General features: G+C 42.5%; 1 protein-coding gene across 3 annotated transcripts in view; it reads right to left on the reverse strand.

Annotated features, from left to right (window-relative positions):
- TMC5 (transmembrane channel like 5) overlaps positions 1 to 27,519 on the reverse strand; it is a 276,225-nt gene that overhangs the window by 141,856 nt on the left and 106,850 nt on the right. For all 3 annotated transcript variants that reach the window (XM_073591105.1, XM_073591106.1, XM_073591108.1), the window contains exons 8-10: positions 27,066 to 27,314; positions 22,013 to 22,164; positions 500 to 644 (exon numbers count right to left, since the gene is read on the reverse strand). In XM_073591105.1, coding sequence (XP_073447206.1) covers positions 500 to 644; positions 22,013 to 22,164; positions 27,066 to 27,314 — 546 coding nt within the window. The remainder of the gene's footprint in view (positions 1 to 499; positions 645 to 22,012; positions 22,165 to 27,065; positions 27,315 to 27,519) is intronic.

The following is a 27,519-nucleotide window of genomic DNA, read 5'->3' on the forward strand; positions in this document are numbered from 1 at the left end:
ATCACGTGCTTCAAACCCCCCCCCATTGGAATCCATAGTCTGGCGCCCTGCATGTAGGCTAGGGGACCAGATGCATGGATAGTGGGACGGTGCCCGTGCACCCCTAATGGACGGGCCGCCACTGACAGAGTGTCCTGACCAGCATTCGAACCAGGGGCCCGGTCTAACCACTAAATCATGGTGCTGTCCACAGTGGCTTAGTGGTAAATGTGTCCAAAAGGTGGTGGCGTGGAGCATTATTATCATTTTTACTCAAATCTTGGAACTGTACATCTCATATCAGTTTCAAAGTTTACATAAAGAATGAACAATACTATAGAGTCAGCTTTGTTACCGTAAATCACTAGATTGTTTGCTTGGTTGAAACCAGTTTTGAAACCAGTTTCATTGGCAGGAAACAAGAGACACGGTATAATATGCCAAACTTCATAGAAAATTCTGCAATTGGTACACACTAAATCATTAGGTACCAGGAAATTTGTTTTATTTAATATTCTACCTTTATTTGTGTACTGAGATGTATTTTCTTTAATTTTACAGCTTTCTCATTATTTATGCTGAAATCCCAGCTGCACAGCAGTTTTGCAGTGTTTCCCATATGGGTAGAAGGGTTAATAAAATTCTTCCTGAATGACTTTGCCATGCTGAAAAACAGAACAGATTAGGAAAGTATTAGAACCAAAGGTATAATTCCACAAAGAAAAGATGTTAAAAGGGAATGTGTAGTTTATTTTAGTTTAATCTGTTCTGAATCAGGAAAATGTATTGTTAAAATGTTGTATTCTTTTTCAGAGGTGGAGCTTTTGGGTCATTACTTTATTTGTCTATTTAGCCATCTTGGAAACAAAAACAGCCGTGGACAGAAATCAAGGTGAAATTTACAAACACAGATGAACAACTCATTACTGTGATGCATCCCCTAGTAGAAAGCAGAGTTGGAGGTTTCAGTTAGAGCCAGTCTGCCTTAAAGTGTTGTGCTAGCCCCTAGTGCCCTGGGATCTTTAGGTATGTATTAAATATTTGTAAAACAAAGATTGTGTATACTGTATATAGTAAAAGCAGATGCAAAACATCAGTTTAAAAACTCATAAGCTTAAAAGCAGAACTCCGGGTCATCAAGTCAATGATATTCCACTGTTCTCCCATACCACTGGTCAATCCAGGCATAACAAAAAAAAGAAAATAGCAGTAATATAATAATACAGCACATTTTAACTGAATCTAAAAGTTGTGGTGCTGTTCTCTCTGTATGGGCAGGGTGAAGCGACTCCCAAAGGGTTGGCATCACTAAGGTGTGCACCAACACAGGGACTACCCTTCCCTAGGGAATGCCTCAGGAGACTTAGCGGAATACACTGCCAGTAGATTGAGGCTGTATTGTGTTTGGGCATAGCAAGCAAAGGAAATCTAATGTGCATACTACCCTTGCAACACACAACCACCTCTATGTGCAAACTAAATTCTGCTAGGAGAGAGACATGTCAATAATTGCATGTCAGCATTGCCTGGTGTGGGTTTACTGCTATTTATATTATCAGGGATCTGAATACATCAACCCTGCAGTTTGGAGAACTAGAAAGGGCATAAAAACTGCAGTCAGACACAGGACAGCCAGTGTCACGCAGCTGAAAGTTAGATTTGAACCATAGCCAGAATGAGATGGTCAGAAGATCATTGCATGGACTACTTTAAACTGTCATGCACAGAAGATGGTGAATAGGAGGGACCACATCAAGCCTATATAAGTGATAAACTGGAAACTGGATTTCTTCTTTAAAATAAAGCTGACCCATAACTTAATTTTAAAAATACATAAACTTTGACAAAAAACTCCTCTTATTTTGGTTTGTTGAATTTAACCCTTGAAAGCATTTTTTATAGCCCACAACAAGAAACTAGGAGCTGATCTGGCAGATCAATGGATATTTTCTGTACTTGAAGGGATACACATTGTAAAATATGCATGCATTGCAGAGATGTACTGCATATTATTTTATTTTTACTTTTTCCCTGACCTAAAAACATAGAAGGCAATAACAGATGTCAAATTGTGGTTGAACATGTAAGCACAATTTAAACACTAAAAGATCTTTCTAACAAAAGATCTACCTGTGAGAAAGCACATTTCAGATCGGCTGGAAGAATGGGAGAAAGCATTGTAAAGCTCGATCTACACACTAGAAACATGTGATGTCTTGGCTATGCATATTATGCGTGGTGATGATATAGTCACACAAGCAGCCCCAATTAGTACAATTGGGAAGGGGGGGTTGCGAGCACTGCACATACAGTCCAGGCACTTGAGAAAAACATTACGATCAGACAGGATTTTCTAACATCATTTTTGTTCCCCGAGGATGCTCGCGGAGGGCTTATGTACACTCCCCTATAGACGTTGGATAATATTTTGATGTGATGGCCAAAAATAGGCTTAGATAGGGAGAGTATCATCTATAGGCACCTGACTCCTGATGGCAGCTTATCTTTAGTGAAAGGAACAGTTAATGTCAGGTAAAATGTGATCTATTCAACTGATTTTTTTCCAAGAAGGGATGCCCATGAGATATCAGAAGAGATGTGTTTATAGATATACAATAATTTTCCATAATGGGCTGGATCAAAAAAAGATAATCTTTTGTCTGTAGGCACACTGTCAGGGCTGGGCTCAGCCCTTCCTTCTCAGAGCTGGCCGCTCAACTGTCGGGCAATTGCCAGCTCCTATCTCTCCACAGGTACTCAGCTGTTGATGATATCCTGCTTGTCACTCCTGCCTACTTAAGCTGTTCAGCCCAGTGGATCTCTGCCTTCACCTTGGTCAACATCACAGAAACTATCTCCTGCGATCCTGATCAAGACTTGCTTTGCTGACATCCCTTCTGGCTCCAGATCCTGCTTGCTGTTCCACTACAATGATCCCTGATTTCTGGCTTGGCTGACTATCCATTCCAGTTACTGAAGTTTGGCTATGTTTTGACTACGTTTGTTCTTTTTACTTTTATTATTAAACAAGTGTGATTTAAAGGGGTTGTAAAGGTAAAATTTTTTTTTTTTAAAAATAACAAACATGTTATACTTACCTTCACTGTGCAGCTCGTTCTGCACAGAGTGGCCCCGAACCTGGTCTTCTGGGGTCCCTCGGCGGCTGTTTCAGATACTCCCCGCAAGCATTAACCACCTTAATGCGAGCTCCCTCGCATGGTGGTTAGTGCTTGCGGGCGCGCTCCCGTGATACAACCGGCGGCTATAGCCGCTCACTGTATCACTCGGCCCCGCCCCCCAGCGCGCCGCGTCATTGGATGTGATTGACAGCAGCGCGAGCCAATGGCTGCGCTGCTCCCAATCCATCCACTGTAGCCAATCAGCGGCCAGGGTGAGCGGAGGAATAGATGTCGGGAACGAGAAGCTGACTTTCAAGGCGTCAGGTAAGTAAAACGGGGGGGCTGGGGGCGGCGGTATTGTCAGAAGTTTTTTCACCTTAATGCATAGAATGCATTAAGGTGAAAAAAATTTTACCTTTACAACCCCTTTAACTGTACTTCTGTCTCGGCCTGATTTCATGGTTTCTGACACACACTTAGCAATTAAGCGCAAAAATAATAAATAACCCTGTATTGCTTTATTCTTAGATCCTGACAGGTCTGAAAGTATGAACATTGACCCTGTGTTTTTATGCAATAATTGTTTTATGACTCCAGCCTCTGTTAATCAGTGGTGGTGCTCCTTTCAAGAAAACACCCATTTCCTTCACTTGGTAAAATAATGTCCTCATATTTGTCTTGTTATCTTTTACCGCTTTGAATGGAAAACTAGAGTCTTTTTCATTTATCTTAATTTAACCTTTCAGATTATCAGCTAAAAGTTAAACAAACCCTTCTGTATGCATTAATGTTTGTAAAAAGTCTGGTAGTTTGAAGTTATGCATGTATATGGGACAGTTATAGTTATAAACACACATTTTCTGCTTATGCAAACAAAATTCCAAGAAAATAACAGGACTCTAAATATACCACCCTGAATGAATACATCAATAGCAGAGTAAAATATAATAAAACAGATCATTTTTATTGTGTTCAGTCAGACACCTACAGTATTGCTCCTAAAATTACAAACATAGGGATAAATGCCAACACAGGATAACAAGGGATCCAAAAAGAGGGGTATAGTATCTAAGAGTTCAGTAAAATTATCACTTGTGTCACTGAAAATAGAACAGCAAACAACAAGATATGTATAATTGGGCCAGTTGGCCACAGTAATGGAAACCCACCCCAAAGGTCCAAAAGACCATAGACTAACAGAAACGCATATCACAGGTCAGATGCAGGTAGCCTTAAAAAAACCATGGATAGGATGGCTATACCACAGTACGCATACCAATCAATCAAGGGGGGTATCGATATTAGTAGCCAAAAGAGTGCCCTTTGAACTAATCGCACTAGAATCAGATAGAGTGGGAAGATACATCTTCCTACACGCCACCATAGGAGGCAACTCCCTATTGATTCTGGCATGTTATATCCCCCCCCCTTTTTCGATTGAGGTAGTATTGAAGGGATTGGCATTCATGGCACAAAACCCATCAGTTCCAGCTATTTGGTTGGGTGATTTTAACCAAACCATGAATCCAAATTTGGACAGACCAGACCTGGGAGGTGCGTCCAGGAATGTGCCGCACCAAACCAGACTCTGCAGACTTTTTACAGAATTTGCGTTAACAGACGTATGGAGATGGCAAAACCCGACCAAAAAAGCGTACACATGTCACTCGGTAAGCTGCGACACGATGTCCAGGATTGATTTTATAATGGCCTCAAATGCACTGCTACCCAAAATTACAGGGTCGGGTATGGCTCCACGAGCTCTATCAGACCACTCACCTTGTTGGATAACAGCATCTCTATTAAAAGCGGTGCCCACCTCTGGGTGGAGGCTGAATCCATTCTGGTTATCGGTCCTGCCAGATCTCGAGAGCGTGGGGCAAGAACTACAGTATATGCTAAACAACTTAATAACCACAGATTCAGATACTGCAGCATGGGACAACTTCAAAAACCAAGCCAGTAGACTATTATCACTAAGAATAAACAGATTTAAAATTTCATCTAAACTGCTATTACAGATGACCACTGACAAACTACAGGAACTGGAACAGGTATACGCACAAGAACCCAATACAGATAATCTCCATAAAGTACAAATGCAATCCAGAGTAATAACCCAAATGCACATAGAGAAAGCTAAGCAACAGGTTTTTTTCAAAAAACAAAAAATTTTTGAACACGGGGAGCGAGCAGGTAAATTACTGGCATATTTAGCACATTTAAATGAAAAACCCCCAGTAGTGGTGACCCTAGCCACCCCACAGGGAGAAGAGGTGACAGACCCACACCAGGTAGCAGACATATTCCTAAACTTCTACAGGAATTTATATAAAACCCAGACAATATACTCCGCACAAGAAATTAAAAACCACCTACACAGAATTCAGTTCCCTAGACTCACATTAGAACAGGCCAAGCAACTAGACGCCCCCATTAGCCAAGACGATATATCCGAAGCACTGTCCCAACTAGCTAAATCTAAGGCCCCCGGACTAGATGGCCTGCCACTAGAATTCTACACTGCATTCCCTGAAATACTAGTCCCGAAATTGCAAAAACTATACCAACAAATATTTGAACATAAACCACTCCCTCCATCAATGCAGGAAGCACAGATAATAGTTCTACCTAAACCAGGAAAAGACCTCAGATACCCCGAATCCTACCGCCCAATCTCACTACTTCAAGTGGATATTAAGATACTGGCCAAAATTCTAGCATCCCGCCTAAACAAAGTTATTCTTTCCTTAATACACCCAGACCAAACCGGCTTTATGCCTGGGAAAAATACGGCCATGAATATAAGAAGACTTTTTCTAAATATTCAAGCACAACACGACAATCGAGGTACCAGAGTAGTGGTGGCCCTAGACACAGCAAAGGCCTTTGACTCAGTGGAATGGCCTTTTCTATGGGAATGTCTACAGGAATATGGATTCGGTCCCAATTTTGTACAGTGGGTACAAATACTCTACCAGTCACCAAAAGCACGAGTGTTCGTCAATGGTTGTATGTCAGAGCAATTTCCCCTTGAGAGGGGCACACGCCAGGGGTGTCCCCTCTCTCCACTGCTATATGCCCTGGCTGCGGAACCATTGGCCATAGCTATAAGAGCTGACATGGACATAGTGGGTCTCAGAATAGGCGACTATATAGAGAAGATCGGACTTTACGCTGATGACACGATACTCTATTTAGCGGATCAGGGCCCATCACTTCAAGCAGCTCTAGACACAATAGACAAAATGGGGAAGTTCTCAGGCCTACGGATAAATTGGGAAAAATCACAGATACTCCCTATAGACCAATTTCCCCCAAACAATATACACCCGGAACTACCATTAGTCAGAGTAAACACTATCAAATATCTAGGGGTACTGGTTACAAGAGACTTACGCGAATATACAGTCAATAACATAGAGCCATTGTTTAACATGATAAAAACCAAAACGCAAGCATGGTCCAAACTACCTCTGGGAGTAATGGGGAGGATAAATATTATAAAAATGATCATCCTACCTAAGATCCTCTACATGGTATGGCATGCCCCACTATATATCCCCATAGGGATTTTCAAAAAAATGGAATCTATTTTGAACACCTTTGTCTGGGGACATCAAAGACATAAGGTAGCTTGGAATATCCTTAAAAACCCTACAGATATGGGGGGAACATCACTGCCAGATCTGCAGGAATACTACATAGCGGCACAACTGTCACATATGCACCACTACCATAACAATGAAAGACAAAGATACAGTACACTAGTAGCGAGTAGCCAAGACAGTCCCTTATCTACCCCTCTTCAAACTATACTACGAGGGGGTCAGGTTCATAGGAAAGGTCCACAATTTAATGACGGGTTACTTAAACATCACCAACGAATATGGGGACTGGCCCAGAAAAAACTTAAAATAGGGAATATCCACACGCACACTCCTTTATGGGCTAACGACCAGCTTGTGGAACTCAAAAAAATCCCAGACCCTATTATGTGGGCCAGATATGGAATTATATACCTGCACCAAGTAATGGTAAGCGCTAGGCCCAAAGCGTTTCAAACTCTTAAGGAAGAATACTCTATTCCGCAACAATTATTCTTTAAATACCTACAACTCCGACATGCCTTACGTTCTCAATTCAGAAACGAAAGTAGCATCTTGGAATATCCCCAAATCCTGGATATAATTATGGGAGCTGATTTGCAAAAATTGATATCCAACCTTTACTACTCTATAAGATTACCCAGAATTAGAGAAGTAATGCAAAAAGCCAAAACAAAATGGGAAAGAGATATAGGAGCCATTGGTGAATCAGACTGGGAGGAAATTCTAGAAAATGTTAAAGTAACATCTCCAAAACTGTCTGACAGGCTAACACAGATATACATCATCCACCAAGCATACCTCACACCTAACATAATAAGGAAATTTCAACCTACACGGCCCGTAGTATGTCCTCACTGCCAGGCAGAGAGAGGTAGCTTCTTTCACTTAATCTGGAAATGCACTATTATTCAAACATACTGGAGTCAAGTGATTAAGTTCTTACACGACCAAATGGGTTCCCCTGTGGTGCTGGATCCAAAACTGTGCATACTCGGTCTTCTTCCAGACGTGGATATTGATAAATACCAAGCCACATTTATATCCTGAAGTCCTGTTTTTGGCCAGGAAAGTGATTGCTAAGACTTGGATGCAGAATGTAACCCCTACCATAACAAGCTGGAAGAGGGATGTTAATAATTCCCTCCCATACAAGCAGTTGATCTACAAACACAGGGGAAACAGTCACAAATACTCAAGGATATGGGACGGATGGTTGGGAGACGGGGAAACATGTGTATAGTAATGCGTGAAAACAAGAATATCAACACCTAATAACCAAAACGCACAACTATATAATAAACGTTCCAACTCAGTCTGTTAGAACTTTACAGAGCTATTAACAATAGATATATCTTTGCTATGCAATGCCAGCCTTGTAAGGCGCTAATGTATGTAATCGTACCACATGTGACAATATTGTATGTATCTATGCATAGATCTCAAATGTGCTGTATAAATTTATGCCTAATTTCAATAAAGACTATTTTCCCAGAAAGCAAAAGACCATAGACTAGCAAGAGGGAGATTGGGCTTCAAAATGTATGACAAACCTCCCTGCAGGTAAGAGCTTAGTTTGCTGTGTCATCTTTGGTGACACAAGTGATAATTTTTTGTTCACACACGATCGCACATTCCGACAACAAAATTCATGTTTTTTTTCCGATGGATGTTGGCTCAAACTTGTCTTGCATACACACGGTCAAATAAATCTTGTCGGAACTTCCGAACGCCAAGAACACGGTGACGTACAACAGGTACAACGGCACTATAAAAGGGAAGTTTAATAGCCAGTGTGCCACCCTTTGGGCTTTTTGGTGAGTCGCAAAAATGGCATGATTGTGGCAAATTATAAAGCACTGTGGGAGTTATTTACTAAGGGAAAATCCACTTTGCACTCCAAGGGCACTGCAAAAGTGCACTTGAAACCGCACTGAAAGTGCACTTGTAGTGCAAAATGGATTTTTCTTTAGTAAATAACCCCCATTTCAGTGTAAACACCAACTTAGTCCAAAAAATTATATTGAGCATTGAAAGAAGAAGCCACACATTGTTGAGTAGAAAACTTTTTACTCTGTGCACAATCACATGTGCGTTAGAAAAGGGTTTTTGAACAAACCAACATATTTTAGTAATAACATTTTTGTTTTGATAGTACAAATAGCCTTTTTTGTGTTAAAACAGGCATGTTTAAAACCATAATACATTACACAACTCAGGAACTTACAGCTTACAACTTCAGCTTTGACAAAGTGAAGGCAATATCAGACATTAGTATGTCCAAACTGTGTTGATATTGCCTTCATCAGATGAGGTGATGTCACCCCTGTGAAAGCCAAATTTTGAAGATGCACACAAATTGAGAGTCAAAATGGAGATTTCCCTCCTGATCCCATGCCTAATGTCAACGTGTGCTGGCTCCCATCATGAGGGATCAATGGACATGTTTCGGGGGTGCAACCCCTTCCTCTCATCTACATTACTTGCGAGGAAAGGGTTGCACCCCCAAAACCTTGATATCCCGTGATGGCAGATAGCACATGTTGACACACTGTGTGCATCTTCAAAATTTGGCTTTCTAAAAAATATTTAAAATGTGTGAAAATAATAAAAATACAAACAAACTAGAAGAATTTTGGGGTGTTTTAGATTCTGCCTAAAACATTAATGATGTTTTTGAGTCTTTTTTCCACATCATTGATGTCTTCCTTGATCTTCTGTAAATCACGATTGCACACCATGATCATCCCGATGAGGACATGTGCACTTGCACTTGTGAAATGAGATTCTTCTTCCACAACATCCACATCACCTAAAATAAAAAAACACACCATGTATTATAAATATGCAGGCATCCATCTATTACCTGAAGCTGTGGTCTCAGACACTCACTTGTTTTGGTCACTATTTCGCCCACTTCATAAACCTCTCCTTCCTCCACATCTTCTGGTTGTGGTGTGGGGATGTGCTTTTCTTTAGGAGGTGGGGGTCCCTGGTGTCCTCAGATGTCCCGAGTCTTTTCTCCCCTATGTGAATAAAAAAAGGTATACTTAGCACACAGATATTTGAGGCCAGAAATAGTAATATGAAACATTGCTTGGAAGTGTCGTACAATTGTCTTTTTTGGCAGAGTTCCAAGCTGAAGATATTATCTTTTTCCCTTTATAAAGCTGGAATACTTATGTTTTTTGTACAATTTTCACACATGGAGACAACCCTAGTATCCACTGGAACCCCTGTGTGGGACACCCTAAAAAGTTTGTTCTGGTGTCCCACACTTGTGCTCCTGCATTTAGATGTGTAAACAGCTGCTGAATATCCTCTCCTTACACTGAATCAAGTTTGCATTTGATTCTAGTACAAACCCATCTGGACAACAATGTCATAAACTTCTTTTAATACAAATAGGCCTGAACAAATGTAGTTAACCTGGATCTGCCAAAAACATCGTATTAGTGGGCGAACTAACGATGTTTACTACGAAGGATTACTGTGCCCACGAACCTGAAACTTGCCATTTTAAACTGTACAACAGTAAAGAAAAGCACATGGAGCAGCATGCAAGCAATAATAATATTAGGAACACACGATAACTACTTACTTTTTTGAAGAACTCTCTTGATTGTTCTGTACTGATCCTGCTCCCTCAATTTCAGGTCTGACCAGCGTTTCCTCAATTGATCTTTGGATCGTCGTACCCCAAAATTCCTGTGCAGTCTTCTCACAACTTTAGCCATGATCTTGGCCTTTCTGACATTTTGGTTTGGGTAAGGTCCATGCTTCCCATCATAGTCGGCCCTCTTAAAGATGTCCAATATCTCCACCATCTCTATAAAGGTCGTATTTGAGGCCTTACTCCTCTACTCTTGGATCGGGACATTCGTGGCTCTGGCCTTTCGTCGTTGCTGCTGCTGTCTGCATGCACTTGCTCTTTCTCCGCCATGTGCTCTCCCACTGCGCTGAAAGACAAGGGGCGGGGAATAGACTAGAAAGAACGTCAGGGGTGGGCAGAGTTTCACGCATGCGCAGTGTATATAAAGCGTAACACGCGTGCGTCGTATGTACAATCTGTGAGCGGAGGAAGGAGTAGCAGAAGCACCGATCGTTCTAACGAAGTTACAAGTTTAACTTGGTGCATCAGTGGCCTATACTGCTTCTAGATTGAGGCCTATATTGGGACAAGATTAGGAGAGTTTAGCCTGACATTAGGGTTTATCTTGTGTTGTGTCTCGGAGAGAAAATGGATGACTTCAATGATCACAACTTCCTCCCCCTATTCATAGACAAGTACAGGGAGCTGCCCTGTCTGTGGTAGGTGAAACATCTGCATTACAATCATAAACAAAAGAGGCAAGCAGCGCTAGAGAAACTGATCCCCACAGCAATCATATCCTATTATAAACAAAAATTAAACACATTATTATGGAGATCTGACGAAAAGAAAAAATAAATATTCAGGAGATCAGGAGAAATAATAAAGAAATCATTTTTTCAGAACTCTGTGTGAATATTAGCAGAAAAACAACTTCATTATTCTAGCATTATAAAGAAGAAGAGAATGTGCTGCATTAAAAGATTTAAAAATTTGCAACGTGACGAATGTGCTATCTCCATTACAATCACTAGTTTTACCAGACCGATCGCTTCCGTCTCGTAATTGATCCAGAGCATTGTGCGTCGGAATTGTGTACACACGATCGAAATTTACGAGAACGGATTTTGTTGTCGGAAAATTTGAGATCCAGATCTCAAATTTTGTTTGGCGGAAATTCCGACAAAAAATATCCGATGGAGCCTACACACTGTTGGAATTTCCGCCAACAAGCTCCCATCGAACATTTGTTGTCGGAAAATCCGATCGTGTGTACGCGGCATTAGTGTTTCTTGAATGTGGTTAGTATTGCAGGGGGCTGGTGGGCGCTTTTCGCTTGTCCCATAGTGAAGAGGTTTATCCATACCGTAGTGGGGATGAGTGTGGGGATTTTTGAGGCAATTACATTTTTTTTCTGCTGCCATGGACAGATTTGAGTTCTATTTTTTCTTTTGTATTTTTTTGGATACTAGTTTAGCTCTATTATATATTATGTATCTTTTTTGTTCATATTTCAGCACAAGGCTTTTATTTCAGTTCAAGTATTTACATAGCGTACAAGGTCCTGAGGAAGAGGAGATATCCGTCAAACACATAGACTATGCATGCTAATATTACTACATACTCTAATGTCTGTAAAACTATGTTTTTAAACTATACTGTTGGTATTTTTAGGGGCAGTAGAGGTCTGATTGTACACAATAAAAATGATCTGTTTTTATTATGTTTTACTCTATTGATGTATTCATTCCCGATATTTAATATCCTGTTATTTTCTTGGAATTTATTTTGTATACTGTATATGTTGGGATGAAACCTACAGTACTGCACAATAGATGTGCCTTTACTTATTGCAATTTTAATAAACTGAAATTTTATACCATTGGTCTGCGGTCTGCACTATTCCCTTATTTGTTGCTTTACAGAGCTACTACTAGATGAATACTGTTGAAGGAACTGGGTGGAGGTTTCCTAAGATAGTCATGTGAGTGACAGGGACTTGAGAACAGGAGAGATGCCGTGAAAGGTACAAAAGCATCAGACCTGCATCGAAGGACAGTTTGCTTTCCTGTCTATTATCTGCAAAGGAAAAGTGCAACTGTATTTTTCTTTTTGGTGCAGAGGTAGCCACTTGAATTCAAACAACTTGTCAGTGTAGTTTAAAAGATTTGAAATCCAGTATGACAATGGTTGCGCATACTAACTGTCTCATTAGAGAAGTTATACCCAAGTAATTCTATTCTGTTATTAATTACAATTTTATGTCTATTGTGAGTGTCCAGTAAGTGCACAGCTTTAATACTATTGTTTGATGTTAACAGTATAAGCCGTACCTCTTAGAAACTGCATCCTTACTATTTCAGTTTCATGGCTGGAGGACTTTTAAATTGTCTGGTTTTCCAACCTGTCTGACTGTTCTCATCACAGAGAACAGCCAGCTGGTTTGGGAGCCCATTCACAGACATGAGATTGTCATTGGAGTGAGGAATTGCCCGCATAGGGGCGCCCACCCGTACAATCCTAGCCAAAGGCACAAACAAGGCGCTACGGCCATAGAGTAAAAAACTTGTGTGTGTGCGTGAAACCTATTAGGAGTATTTTGCTGAAATCATTTCAGAGTCCCCAAGAAAACATCAGCCCTGTCATATAGCCTAGGTGGATCTGGGCTCAGGAAATTTGTTATGTTAATCAAGGAGTGTCAGACATCAAGACTGTAGCCATTTTGACTCTGCTTTGTCAAACTTCTTGGGGCATCCTCTGTTGTTGTAGGTCTCTTGGTACAAGGGCAGAGTAGCATTTAGAACTTGCTTCCAAAATGTTACGATCGGTGGAGCAGGCTTTTTCAGGATAATGACCCTCCTTATGTAGAACAGGAGGAGTCCCAGCAGTGTCCTCACAGCTACTGTGGGGGCCAGTTCCTTAAAGAGGCCCAGCAAGCATATACATGGGGAGGAGATAAAGGCAACACTAGTAGTTGCAATGATGATTTTAATTATTGCCTCCCAGTACAGGACTATGGCGGGGCACATACAGAAAATATGTATGAAATTGCCAAGTAGATAAGTATACCTCCAGCAGTTTGGGGGGGGGGGGGCAAATCCAATTTGTGGCATCAGCAGAGGGTAAAATAAGCTCTGTGAACAATTTTAAATTGTATGAGCCTGTCCGTAAGAGAGAGTTATTTGAAGGGAGCATCCCAAAGGTCAGACCAATCTTCGTTCTCAAGCTCTGGAATATCCACCAGCCAATTCCACCAAAGAAGTGACATGTCTGAGAGTGTTACCATGACTACTACAGTGGAATGGGAAAATTGGCTACCAAAGGCGTGGGATAGTTGCCAATATCTAAAATAGTAGGAAGCCGGGATATTATATTATGTGCAAATATTAGAAAAGGAGAGTACCTTGATCCACTATATGTGAAATGGTTTTAATATTGTATTTGGTCCAGTAGTGGGGCTCTGAAAGTGAGCATAGGTGCGGTAGGGTGGGATTGAGCCAGAGAGGGGTGTTAGGGGAGAGCACCATCTGGGTCTGGGATTCATAACCCAACCCTACGTCCAGATCTTAAGGGTAGTGAGCACGGATGGAGTCAAAGTGTACCGAGCTTTAGGGCCAAGGAACAGAAGGGATTTGAGAGCTTCTAGGGAAGATTTGATTGCTGCCTCCAGGACCGTAGCAGGGTTAGAAAAGTCAGGACCTAACCACAACTGAGCAGTTACAAGTTGATAGGTGACAAAATGTTTGTGGTAGTCAGGTAGGGTCAGACCCCCTTGTGAAGAGGGCCTTAAGATAGTTAATTTTTAGCATTGAGGGTGAGAGCCCCACAAAAATGAGGACAGCAATAGGTTAAGTTTGGTGAAAACCTTTTTGGAATCAAATTGGGGGGGGGGGGGGGGGGAATTCCTGAACCAATAATTAAATTTGGGAAGAATTCTCATTTTAACCAAATTAACCTGACCTAATAAAGATAGTGGCAGGTTCTCCCATGTTTTGAGTTTTACCTTGACATCATGTAAAACTGGCATCAGGTTTAGGTGAACCGGTCTGCGTCTCCTTCCAAGTCCCGGCGGTCGCTTCTCCTCCAGGCCAATCAGGACGTAGGACTCAAGGCCAATCTGGTCTTAGGACTTCCGGCCAATTGGGTCTCAGGACCCGCTTCCTGATTGGCCAGGAGGAGAAACAGGAAGACATTAGCGAATATTAATTCGCTATTGTCACACAAAATGTCACAGAACTGCCTGCCCCACCCTTTTTGAAGTCAATTAGCGCCTCAGAATGTAATCATGTGCTTCAAAAACAAACATTGAAATCCACGTGTCTGGTGCCCTGCATGTAGATTAGGAGCCGGGTGCATGGATTAGGGGGGTGGCGCTCCTGCGTTCCGTATGAGTGGCCGCCACTGACATGTCTGTTAGAGATGCATTCCAAGCTAAGTAAATACATACAGTAGGTAAATAGTTAATAATTTGTGTGGCTTAACCACTTGTTACCGAATGACGTCACCGAATGACGGCTGCAGCGCAGACCTCAATTTCCGGGAGGCAGTCATGGGACGTCCTCCCCTGTGCACGCGCACCGCGCACACCCTGCAGGGCGCACGGTGTGCGCGCTGTAATCACCGAGTCACGGAGACTCGGAAGATCACAGATCTGAGTAAAGGGCTGGTCCCGGCCCCCCTACCATGTGATCAGCTGTCAGCCAATGACAGCTGATCACATGATGTAAACAATAGCTCGGTGATCGGTTTCGTTTTCTCCTCACGCTAGTAGCGTGAGGAGGAAAAAAAAGCCGATCACCGGCTTATGTCAAAGGGACATCGGTCCCGAAGAGGAAGGAGGCACATATGCCTCATCTGTGCCTGCTGTCATTGCCACCTGCCAGTGCCCACAGTGCCCAGCAGTGCCACCTATCAATGCCCACAAGTGCCACCTATCAATGCCCACAAGTGCCACCTATCAATGCCCACAAGTGTCACCTATCAATGCCCACCAGTGGTGCCAATCAGTGCCACCTAGCAGTGCTGCCATCAATCAGTGCCCAATCAGTGCCCATCACTGCCACCCATCAGTGCCCATCACTGCCACCTATTGGTACCCATCAGTGCTGCCTCATCAGCGTACATCAACGAAGGAGAAAAATTACCTGTTTGCAAAATTTTATAACAAAATATAAAAAAATATAATTTTTTTTTAAATTCTGTCTTTTTCAATTTTTTTTAACAAAAACTAAAAACCGCAGAGGTGATCAAATACCATCAAAAGAAAGCTCTATTTGTGGGAAAAAATGATAAAAATTTCATTTGGGTACAGTGTTGTATGACCGCGCAATTGTCATTCAAAGTGAGACAGCGCTAAAAGCTGAAAATTGGTCTGGACAGAAGGGGGGTTTAAGTGCCCAGTAAGCAAGTGGTTAAAATCCACAGTTTCTTGACTCCTCTCTTGTCATGTAATGAATCATGCTCTGAATGGTTTAAGGCAGGGTTCAAAATGTCAAGTCCTGAGCTACTAGCCAGGCCTTAAGAGTTACTCGCCACCAGTTGCCCCACCCAACTCCTACCCTGCCCCGTCCCTAATTCCTCCCCTAAAAATGCACTTATAAATGATCTCATGAAATTACACTGTTAAATGTTTTATGCAGAATTAAGTTACAAAAATAAATATTAACAACTTTATCAGTGCCCATCAGTGCCCATCAATGCAGCCTGTCGGTGCCCATCAATGCAGCCTCATCAGTGCCCATCAATGCAGCCTATCAGTGCCCATCAATGCAGCCTCATCAGTGCAGCCTCATCAGTGCCCATCAATGCAGTCTCATCAGTGCAGCCTCATTGGTGCCACAATAATACAGGCTGATCAGTGTCCATCAATGCAGCCTCATCAGTGGTCATCAATGCAGCTTATCAGTGCCCATCAATCCAGCCTCATCAGTGCAGCCTTATCATTGCCCATCAATGCAGCCTCACTGGTGCCCATCAATGCAGCCTGATCAGTGCCCATCAATGCAGCCTCATCAGTGCCCATCAATGCAGCCTCACCAGTGCTCATCAATGCAGCCTCATCAGTGCCCATCAATGCAGCCTCATCAGTGGCCATCAATGCAGCTTATCAGTGTCCATCAATGCAGCCTCATCAGTGCAGCCTCATCATTGCCCATCAATGCAGCCTCACTGGTGCCCATCAATGCAGCCTGATCAGTGCCCATCAATGCAGCCTCACCAGCGCCCATCAATGCAGCCTCATCAGTGCTCATCAATGCAGCCTCACCAGTGCTCATCAATGCAGCCTCATCAGTGCCCATCAATGCAGCCTCACCAGTGCCCATCAGCGCAGCCTCACCAGTGCCCATCAGCGCAGCCTCACCAGTGCCCATCAGCGCAGCCTCACTTGTGTCCATCAGCGCAGCCTAACCAGTGCATGGGGATCAGAGAGAGGGGAGCCAGCCGGATCACACAGAGTGGGGATCACCTGCTGTGACACAGCATGGATTTGAATGGCCCGGCAGCCGCAGTCAAACAAAGTTCCGCCTCCTGGACTGGCTCTTATGATAGACGTCACACTAATTCAATTTCCCAGCATTGGACCAGTGTACTGTCTACCATAGAAGCTGGTCCAGGAGTTGGGACTTTGTTTGACTGTGGTCGCTGGACAATTCAAATCCATGCTGTGTCACAGTGTGAGATCCCCGTACTGTGTGATCCAGCCGACTCGCCTCTCTCTTCCCCAGGTTTCTGGCTGATCGCTGGGAGCACAGCTCCCATTTAACCCCGCCTGCCGGCGGCATCCTTCCCCCCTCCGAGGCAGCCCCACACTCGCCCTCAAGTTTTTTCCACTCGCCAAATGCGAGTAGGCGAGTGGAAATTTTTAGGGCTGGTCTAAGGTACCCTATCTAAGTGGTGTATCCCAGGGTTCATTGTAGTAACACTTACTTTTTAATATAGATAATAAATGATATAGAGTCTGCGATTAAAAGTACAATTGCAGTCTTTGCAGATGACACCAAGCTATGCAATAGCATAACATCTTTACAGGATGTCTCCAATTTACAAGCCGACCTCAATGCATTGTTTAATTGGGCAAATACACTATATTACCAAAAGTTACCAAAAGTATAGGGACGCCTGCCTTTACACGCACATGAACTTTAATGGTATCCCAGTCTTAGTCCATAGGGTTCAATATTGAGTTGGCCCACCCTTTGCAGCTATAACAGCTTCAACTCTTCTGGGAAGGCTGTCCACAAGGTTTAGGAGTGTGTCTATGGGAATGTTTGACCATTCTTCCAGAAGCACATTTGTGAAGTCAGGCACTGATGTGGACGAGAAGGCCTGGCTCGCAGTCTCCTCTCTAATTCATCCAAAAGGTGTTCTATTGGGTTGCGGTCAAAACTGTGCAGGCCAGTCAAATTCCTCCACACCAAACTCGCTCATCCATATTTTTATCGACTTTGCTTTGTGCACTGGTCCAAGTCATTTGGTGGAGGGGGGGTTATGGTGTGGGGTTGTGTTTCAGGGGTTGGGCTTGGCCCCTTAATTCCAGTGAAGGGAACTCTTAAGGCGTCAGCAAACCAAGACATTTTGGACAGTTTCATACTCCCAACTTTATGGGAACAGTGTGGTGATGGCCTCTTCCTGTTCCAACATGACTGCGCACCAGTGCACAAACAAGGTCCATAAGGCATGGATGAGCAAGTTTGGGGTGGAGGAACTTGACTGGCCTGCACATAGTTCTGACCTCAACCTGCTAGAACACCTATCCATAGATACACTCCTAAACCTTGTGGACAGCCTTCCCAGAAGAGTTGAAGCTGTTATAGCTACAAAGGGTGGGCCAACTCAATATTGAACCCTACGGACTAAGACTGGGATGCCATTAAAGTTCATGTGTGTGTAAAGGCAGGTGTCCCAATACTTTTGGTAATATAGTGTATGGGGCAAATGAGGTTTAATGTTGATAAATGTAGTTATGCACTTGGGGTTAGAAATATGCATGCATCATACATACTAGAGGGAGTAAAACTAGGGGAATCAATGGTAGAGATGGATCTCTAAAATAAAAAACTTTTGCTTTGTGTATTAGTACCCCCTGATCCTCAAAGTGCTGCTCACAATAAGGGTATAGGAGGAGTTGAAGCAGTAGCTATTCTTCTCTGTTAGCTCATAAGATCATAGTACCTGCTACAAAAAGCAGCTACTGCTAGAACTTCCCTTGCCTCTTCGGCTCAGATGGGTCGGGTCCACCCCATTCTGAAAATAGTTTGAAGATCCAAAGCTTTTGGCAACATGGAGAGGAAGCATTTGAGGATATGGATGCAAAAGCCACAACTGATCAACTTGGGTCTTACATCTGAACTAGTAACCACACTGCGGCAGGCCAGATACATTTTGATAAGCTCACCCTTCTTCTGAATCTGGAAGTAATTCTTTCTCTTAGCAAAATAAAACCCCTTTGACCCACTGAACCCAGCAATAGTGAATGTCCTGACTTTTCTTTTGATAGCGTTGCAGCTCGATAATTAAAATACGCATTTTGCGAAATGGTTGTGCTTTACCGCTCCTTTTCACATTGCAGATATAAATTGTCTGATTCACTGAAAACAATGTTGATGTCTCATAGCAACAGATGTTAAGAAAGAGAGAGAGAGACATAGTAATTTCATGGAGCGAAGGTGAACTACAAATTTCTTAATTTAATAACATAAAAATATTCAAGAAAAAAGGCTGTATAAAGTGTGAACATTTTACAAATAAATTAGTTTGCTTCAAACAATACAATAACAATTCAAAATGTAGTATGTTTTCTAAAAAATATACTGTGTTTTCCCTTTAGAAATTAAACAGCAAAAAAGTCACTGTGTTGCATACACCATATTATTTACCATATTCTGACTCCATTATTTATCTTTTTGGACTCTCTGATAAATCATTTGTGCTGATTATTTATATTTATATGTGAACAGCCAAGTTAAGGAGGCTCTTCACCCTAGAAAGAAAATATTAAACACTATAGCTGCTAACGAGGAAGGACATAAAGCGGAACTTCCACTTTAGGATGAAGTTTCCGATTTAAGTATTTATCAAAGCATAGCAGAATTGAAACAATCATTAAAGCGATAAAACATTGTGCCAAGAAATGGTATGATATTAAAGAAACCCCACTGTTACTTTATTATGTAATTCCAAATCACCAAACTCTAACATAAACATCCTAATGTAATTTAAAAAGAGGTTTTAATCTTTAAATCTGCAGCTTTCAGTAAAATAAATACTTGATGACCTGCCATGGATGTTTTATTCAAGCACTTCCTATTTTTATAGAGTGACAACACAATGTGCTTTCAGATCATGATCAGTAACTCCATGTTCACAAATAACAAACCTGACTTTTTTGGACAGCACCCCAAAGCACTAAGTAAATTGGTTGCAACACATGACAACTCATGCCCACCTAACCACCTGTCCCCTGAACCCGATTCCCTCTCAAATGCTACGGTCACCCTCTGACCCCATCCTACACTCTCTAACCCACATCTTCAACCTCTCCCTCACCTCTGGCATCTTCCCCAATGCTCTAAAACATGCACTGGTCACCCCCATACTTAAAAAGCCGTCCTTGGACCCCACCAATCCTAACAACCTACGCCCTATCTCCTTGCTCCCCTTTTCCTCTAAACTCCTTGAACACCTGGTTTACAACCAACTGAGTGACCACCTCATTAAAAACAACCTTCTTGATCCCCTTCAATCTGGATTTCGCCCTCAACACTCCACAGAAACTGCTCTTTTAAAACTCACAAATGACCTACTAACTGCAAAAACCAACGGACACTATTCTGTACTCCCACTTCTGGATCTTTCAGCTGCCTTTGACACGGTTGACCACCCCCTCCTCCTCAAAAAACTTTACTCCCTCGGTCTCCATGACTGTGTTCTTCAGTGGCTCTCATCCTACCTATCCCAACGCACCTTCAGTGTCACTTACAATTCTACTTCCTCCACTCCTCTTCCCTTCTCTGTTGGGGTCCCCGAAGGTTCTGTTCTTGGACCTCTTTTATTTTCAATCTACACCTCTTCCCTGGGTCAGCTGATAGCCTCTCACGGCTTTCAATATCATTTCTATGCTGATGACACACAAATCTATCTCTCCATCCCTCAACTCACCCCATCAGTCTCCTCACGAATCACTAACTTACTAACCAACATATCTGTATGGATGTCACACCACTTCCTCAAACTCAACTTGTCCAAAACCGAGCTTATAATATTTCCTCCCCCACGTGCCTCTTCCCCGGACTTCTCTGTCAAGAGCAATGGCAAAACCATCCACCCGTCCCCACATGTCAGGGTGCTAGGTGTTATCCTGGATTCTGAACTCTCCTTTCGGCCCCACATCCAATCACTTTCCAAAGCTTGCCGTCTCAACCTCCGCAACATCTCTAAACTACGTCCCTTTCTAACCAGTGAAACCACAAAGCTCCTGATTCACTCCCTGGTTATCTCTCGCCTTGACTACTGCAACTCACTCCTCATTGGCTTACCTTTAAATAGACTATCCCCCCTTCAGTCCATCATGAATGCTGCTGCCAGACTCATCCACCTTACAAACCGCTCAGTGTCTGCTACCCCTCTCTGCCAATCCCTCCATTGGCTACCACTCGCCCAACGAATTAAATTCAAAATACTAACAATAAGTTACAAAGCCATCCACAACTGTGCCCCGAGCTACATCACTAACCTAGTCTCAAAATACCAACCTATACGCCATCTCCGTTCCTCCTGCTCTCTAGCTCCCTCATCACTTACTCCCATATCTGCCTCCAGGACTTCTCCCGAGCCTCGCCTATCCTCTGGAACTCCCTACCCCAATCTGCCAGACTGTCTCCAAATGTATCCACTTTTAGGCGATCCCTGAAAACTTTCCTCTTCAGAGAAGCCTATCCTGCCTCCATCTAACAACTGCACTATTTTCTCCATTAGCTCATCCCCCACAGCTATTACCCTTTTGTATAACTTGACCCTCCCTCCTAGATTGTAAGCTCTAACGAGCAGGGCCCTCTGATTCCTCCTGTATTGAATTGTATTGTACTTGTACTGTCTGCCCTAATGTTGTAAAGCGCTGCGTAAACTGTCGGCGCTATATAAATCCTGAAGAATAATAATAATAATAACTCATGGTCGTTTGATGACATATATTAATTTACAACAAAAAAATGGCCGAGTGCAATTTTAAGCATGTTCGGGTGTGTTGGCAGCCTATTCATTTTTAATGAGCTGATCTCACACAACACGTTACCGTGCAAGAGAAAGATTTCTGGCAGGATCAACAGGTATTTTTTTACTTCTCAAACTGATATAACACAATGCTTTTAATGGTATATTTAATAGACCAAAAGAAGCAAAAAAGAGACGTTCAATGTTAATGCTCCAGCTGGGCAGGGTGGGTCAGTGCTTTGGGGGTTCTTTGTTTTCCTTATTTGTAGACTTGTGTCATTTCCTGTGGCAGAAATGAATATTAGGAGGAAGAGCTGTAGAGAAAAGTCACATGTCACCCAGGTGATGAGCCTTTCAGTCCAATTAAAGTTTCTTCCCACTGCATGTCCATTTTTTTTAAATATAATTATTTAACAAATAGGAATTCAGAGAAAAGGTCCTTATGAGCAGCATAATATGGTGTAGCCCTGCTCTGTTTTTAGCCGTACAGATGCTATACATCTTACCTGAAAAGCAGGATAAGGAAGCAGACAGCCATATACAATCCAATGGTGAAAATATACGCAAGCTGCATATTGTAAGGTGCAAGATGTGGATCTTTTCTGATGGTGTCATTTGTGTAAAATCCATAATACAGAACAGTTTTATCAAAATAGCCCTGAAAATGTAAAAAAAAAATAGCACAAGTCAAATCTAATGATATCTTACCCTTAAGATATACTGTATGAAGACACATTTGCAGTATCTATATGTCCTAAAAATTATATAAATACCCCTTTCCTGTTGGTCATATCATATGGCTCATGTGACATCCAACTGCAGTGTGACCATAATGTTTTTCTAATCAATGCTGAAAGCAGACATGATTCCTGGTGGGTTCTTATATCTGTGCAAAATGCATCTGCATTTGCTGATCAAGCCAAGCAGCAAAGACACAATGTCTGATCTTTATTTTTGTCTGTCCAAACTCTAGCGCAAAGTTCCTAGCAGTGGCGGCCGCTTATGCAGGGTGCATAGGCGCCCCCCCCCATCCATGCGCCTGGCCCCTAATCTGCATGCAGGGCACCGGACACATGGATTCCAATGGGTTGTTTTTTTCTCAGAAGCACACGATTAGAGCCAGAGGCTCTAATTGGCTTCAAAAAGGGTGGGCTCTTTACGCCCTGAGCCCACCCAGTTGTGTGACATTAGCGAATTAATATTTGCTAATGTCATCCTTTTTACTCCTCCTGACCAATCAGGAAGCAGGCCCGATTGGCTGGGAGTCCTAAGACCCGATTGGCCATGGGTCCTAAGTCCTGATTGGCCCAGGAGGAGAAGTGACCACTGGAACCCTGGAAGAGACCTGGGTGGGGTAAGTGCAGGGGCTGGCGAGGGGCCTGTCGGGCGACAGGCGAGTGATGAGGTGGTTGGGGGGGAATCAGTGAGTGAGCGTGGAGTGTGGGGGTGGTTAGTTGGTCGCCTGGCTGGCCGGGAAGGCCACAGGCGCCCCCCCCAAAGAAAATTGAGCACCTGCTGCCACTGGTTCCTAGTTCCCACTGTGTAATCCCAAAAAAACAATGAAACAATTTTAGCCTAAATGTATGGAAGGGGGTTACATTTATGAGAGTAAGATAGACTGGTAAAGTCTGTAACATTAGAAGCTCGCTAGCGATTTAACATCCACCCACAAAATCTTTTCTTAAAAGCATAATTTAACGCTCATTATCTAATACTGTAATGCAGTAAGGCATCATATACAATAATAAAACAGGATTTCCTTTTCTTGGAGTTCATTAGGGGACACAGGGGTAATTCTGAGACAAGAAGGCTATACTGCTGTCTATAGAAGTTTTTGCACTTGAATGAAAAGTTTAAGTGCCTTTAGATCCAGAATTGGGCAAATGCCCCCTTTTGCTTTGGGGACAGTAAATAGGTTTCGGTAGAAACCATGAAACCTCTTTTTCCGGGACCCTGGCTATGACTCCTCTTCCAGAGATTTGTGGAGTTATGCTCATCCTTGCAGGGATGTTGACAGGCTTGACATCATGAAGTAGGGTGGAGGTAGAGTTTGAAACTCTAGCTGTCACCTTGCATCCAAGATGTTTTCGGTTCAAGTGGTAGAAAAGGCTAACAGACGCCAAGTGGGGGACTCCCTTCATTGCTAGGAGGACTTGCTTGCAGGCTTTGGTTATCCTAGGCTTGGGCTTGGACCTAGAGGACTGGGAGAAATAAAAAATAAATAAATAAAAAAAAAAAGGCTATTCTTAGCTTCTGAGTTAGAAGATTTGTTCCAGGCTTCGCCTCCTTATGCCCTTTGATAGTAAGCCCATGCACAATAGGCATTTTTTTGCACTGTTTCATAGACCAGCATTTAAGCCAAAGGGTCCTCCACATATGTATAGACATGAGGCCCATTCTAGATATCAAGTGTATGACCGTAGTGCAGGGAAATAGGCATAAGTTCCTATTGTGGAAGAACTAAAGGATCAGTAAAGGTTGAACCTGGATCTCTAGACATAACCTTGGATCATACAACCAGGGTCTGGAAGATGGACATCACAGCAATGACTGCTTGTAAGGCAGCACCTGTTAGGAAGAATGAAGTTTTTCAAACACTGGAATGTCCTCCACGGGAAAAGAGTCTTGTTAGGAAAAAAAAAGGCTGGATCCATAAAGAGCATTTCTTAAGGTAATGATAAATAGTTTATTCTGTATTTTGACACTCTCCATACAAAAGGATTTTAGTAGCAAGTGAACTGGGATGGTTTTGGCAGGCTGGGGGCTTTTGAGGGAGCATAGACTGGTAACCTTAAAGAATTTGGAAGCTGCTCCAGCTCTAGGTGTGTGTGTGTACTGTGTCATAATGACTGAAATAGTTTCCTTAAGCCTAGGAGTAGTGTCGGCAGAATAAGGCTCCTCATGCACAAACTCATTCAAAGTCAACCATACAGGAAAATGAAAAGAAGCTCAGTTGAGTCAGCTATCATGGTAGTGATTTTAGCCATGAAGTCAGACATGGTTGCAGAAAACTCCTTGCTAGAGAATACAGAGAAGGAAGTCACACTTGAGAGAGTTAGGGTAGACTCAAAAGAGCATGAGGACTCTAACAGGGGGCAACAATCCAGACCGTCAGTGTTAGGCCCTTCGGTAGGGGCATTACAAGTTGTCCTAAGGATGTTAGTGGATAGGAAGCCAAGAAGGCCTGCCCCCTCTGCACCTATGATCCGATATAGTGGAAGTGTGTAAGACTGCAGGTCTCCCAAGCAGTGCCAATCAGCTGCAGGAGCAGGGGAGGTTATATAGCTGTCGGTGACCTTGTTATTATAAAGCAGTAGGTAGCCCATGCCTTTTCTCTGCAGCAATGTTTGGTAGCATTGGTGCAGGCTGTGGGAGGATGGTGGGAAAGATTGTGAAACTGTGTAAGCACAATGCAGGAGGAATGGAACATGCACAGTAAAAGCAATGCAAAAAGGGAGCTGTGCAGGCTTGCTGCTCACTTCCTGCCCTGGCCCTACAACACATGGCATGTTGCAGCCCAAGCTCCCAGCAATATGTTCTTTCTCAGTGGTCATCCCCTGTGCGACGTTGCTGCTCTAATATGTACACTGTTTCCTTATTAGGGTAGAAACTAAGAAGGACACATACTACTTCTTTAAAAAGCCAGTAATGTCACTGGCCAGGGATTCCCACCAGATAATGCACTAATATGTTAAAAGCAGGATACCTATTGAATGCCGCCAAGGTCCTGAACATAATCCAATGTAAGGATGCCCATGCTTTTTTTAGGAATGTCTGCTGCACACTGCATGTAATGAACATGTAAGTGGGCCTTTGGATCAGATTTTAATAGCTCACATATACAATGGGTAAATAAAAATATTAGCCTGGCAGAGCAAGTGAATCATTAGCCATGGTGATGTCCATTAGAGGAGTGATGAGGCATGGGGGACATCACCATGGCTGTGCCAGCTAAATAGAACTCCAGTAGAAAGTCTGGGACACACCACTGCAGTTTCCAAAAGATGTATGAAGGCAGCATATGATTCCACTTGTCATCTACTACCAGGACAGCAGGACTGTAAGAAGTGACACCACGCTTTCTATAAACCACACTGCTGATGGTCAGTCATACAAAGAACTGCTGCCTTACCTGCTAGGGCAATAAAGCTGCATTCTCATTGTTGCTGCCCTGTACAGTTTAAGTTTTTGTCCTGTTTAGTATATCCTCTCTAGGGTCCTGAACGCTGGCAGTAAAAGGGCTACAGTTTGTCTAGTCACCTAGTTACACTAAAACCAGAGTAGGTAAACTTTTTTTTTTTTTTTTTATCAAAAAAGAAAGTTTTATTGAGCATAATGAAAAAGAGACATACAAATACAGAGTGCAACAGGCACTATTCATAAGGTGAATGCACTGACATATTCATATTGAATGTAAAACATTGAAGGTCAGAGTAACAGAAAGTAAGGTAAACTTTTTTTATTAATGTCTCTATCCCATCTGGGAGTGTCTTTTGTAGCTACGATGTCTGTTCTTGGTAGTATTAAACTAAAGTTGGCCATAGACAGGTGAAAATTTGGTCAGTTCACCAGTGACTGGCCCAGTTTCGATCAGCGTGTGGCCATACCTGCTCGACAGAGGTCGATCATTTGAATGTAGGAAAACTTTTTTTGATCAGTGGCTACAGCCACTGGCTGAATGAAAAGCTTAAAGCTAATTTCCATATTTTAGTGAAGTTACATAGTTTGTTTGGACCAAGCTGGTCCAAATGAATTGCTGTATTTAATTCACCAAGAGATGCATTGGCTGTGTGCACTTTGAGACCTGTATGTAGCCACAGCTACATACAGTATACAGTGCTGTGTTCTGGCAGCGAGATGATAACTTACTGTCCTGCTCCTGGAAACAAAGTCGAATCAGGCTGAACATTGCTCAGCCATTAACAACAAGCTTTTGAATTCTATGAATGCAAAGCATCTTGTGATTGGCTGAGGCAAAGCGGAGACGAGATGATGTCAAAATCTCTGCCTCAGCCACAGTTCCTGTCCCACTGCCAGAACACATCTGAGGCTACAAACATACATACAGTGCACACAGCTGCTAATCTAAAAATTGCTTATTGTGCTAGTAGTGAGGTAAATAGTAAATAGTTACTTTAGACCAGCTTGGTTAAAAGGAACTATTTAAAGTTCACTAAAACATGGACATCAGCTTTAAGATTAGTCAGTCAACTAGGCTGGTCTGAGAGACCCCCTATCCCATCAGTCTGTACCTTATGCTTATAGGGCTCAATTGCTATAGACTTAATTGCACTACTTCTACTTCTCCTCCCCCATGGTTATCTTCTCAAACCCTACCTGAAACTTTAGTACAGTGGATCCTCATGGGATTCATGGGTGTTTAATATTTTTATGCAAAATTTCTATCACTCTACAACCTTAACAAAAATGTTATCCAAAGCAGGCACACACTAGGAAACACGATTCAGCAGAAAATGTAATTGCAGGGTAACATAAGGAAAAATGACATACCATACAATGAATAATACAAGTCTTTGGGAAAGGCATTGTTGTACTTACAGCTCCCGTAAGAAGTTCCAGACCAGAAAATGATAAGTTGTTGGGTGGCATGTCAACAAACTGTGGAATAGTTATAAAACTGAAGTTCACCACAAATGAGAAGATGTTGAAAAGCAGGAGCCATTTGAGGAAAACAAAGTATGACAGAATACTTGACCCAAATTTTCCTTCTATGATTTTCAAGGTACTATGCCAAAGTTCTAATATTTCAAAAACATCTAAGGCGGCTTGCTTGAACCTCTGAAAGGACTGATTGAAAAAACATTGGAAAAATTAGGAAAATAGATGAGCTAAAGTGGTACAATGGAAACTAAATAATCACACAATATTAAATGCTGATACTTTACTGTAGATGTAGACTTAACCCCTTTTAGAGTTTTAAAAGTCGGAGGCGGGCATTCGGGTCATGTGAACACTGTGATTGGCTGTCACAGTGGTCACATGATCGGAAAGC

The sequence above is a fragment of the Aquarana catesbeiana genome, linkage group LG06 (genome assembly GCF_042186555.1).
Source record: "Aquarana catesbeiana isolate 2022-GZ linkage group LG06, ASM4218655v1, whole genome shotgun sequence".
Classification (NCBI taxonomy): domain Eukaryota; kingdom Metazoa; phylum Chordata; class Amphibia; order Anura; family Ranidae; genus Aquarana; species Aquarana catesbeiana.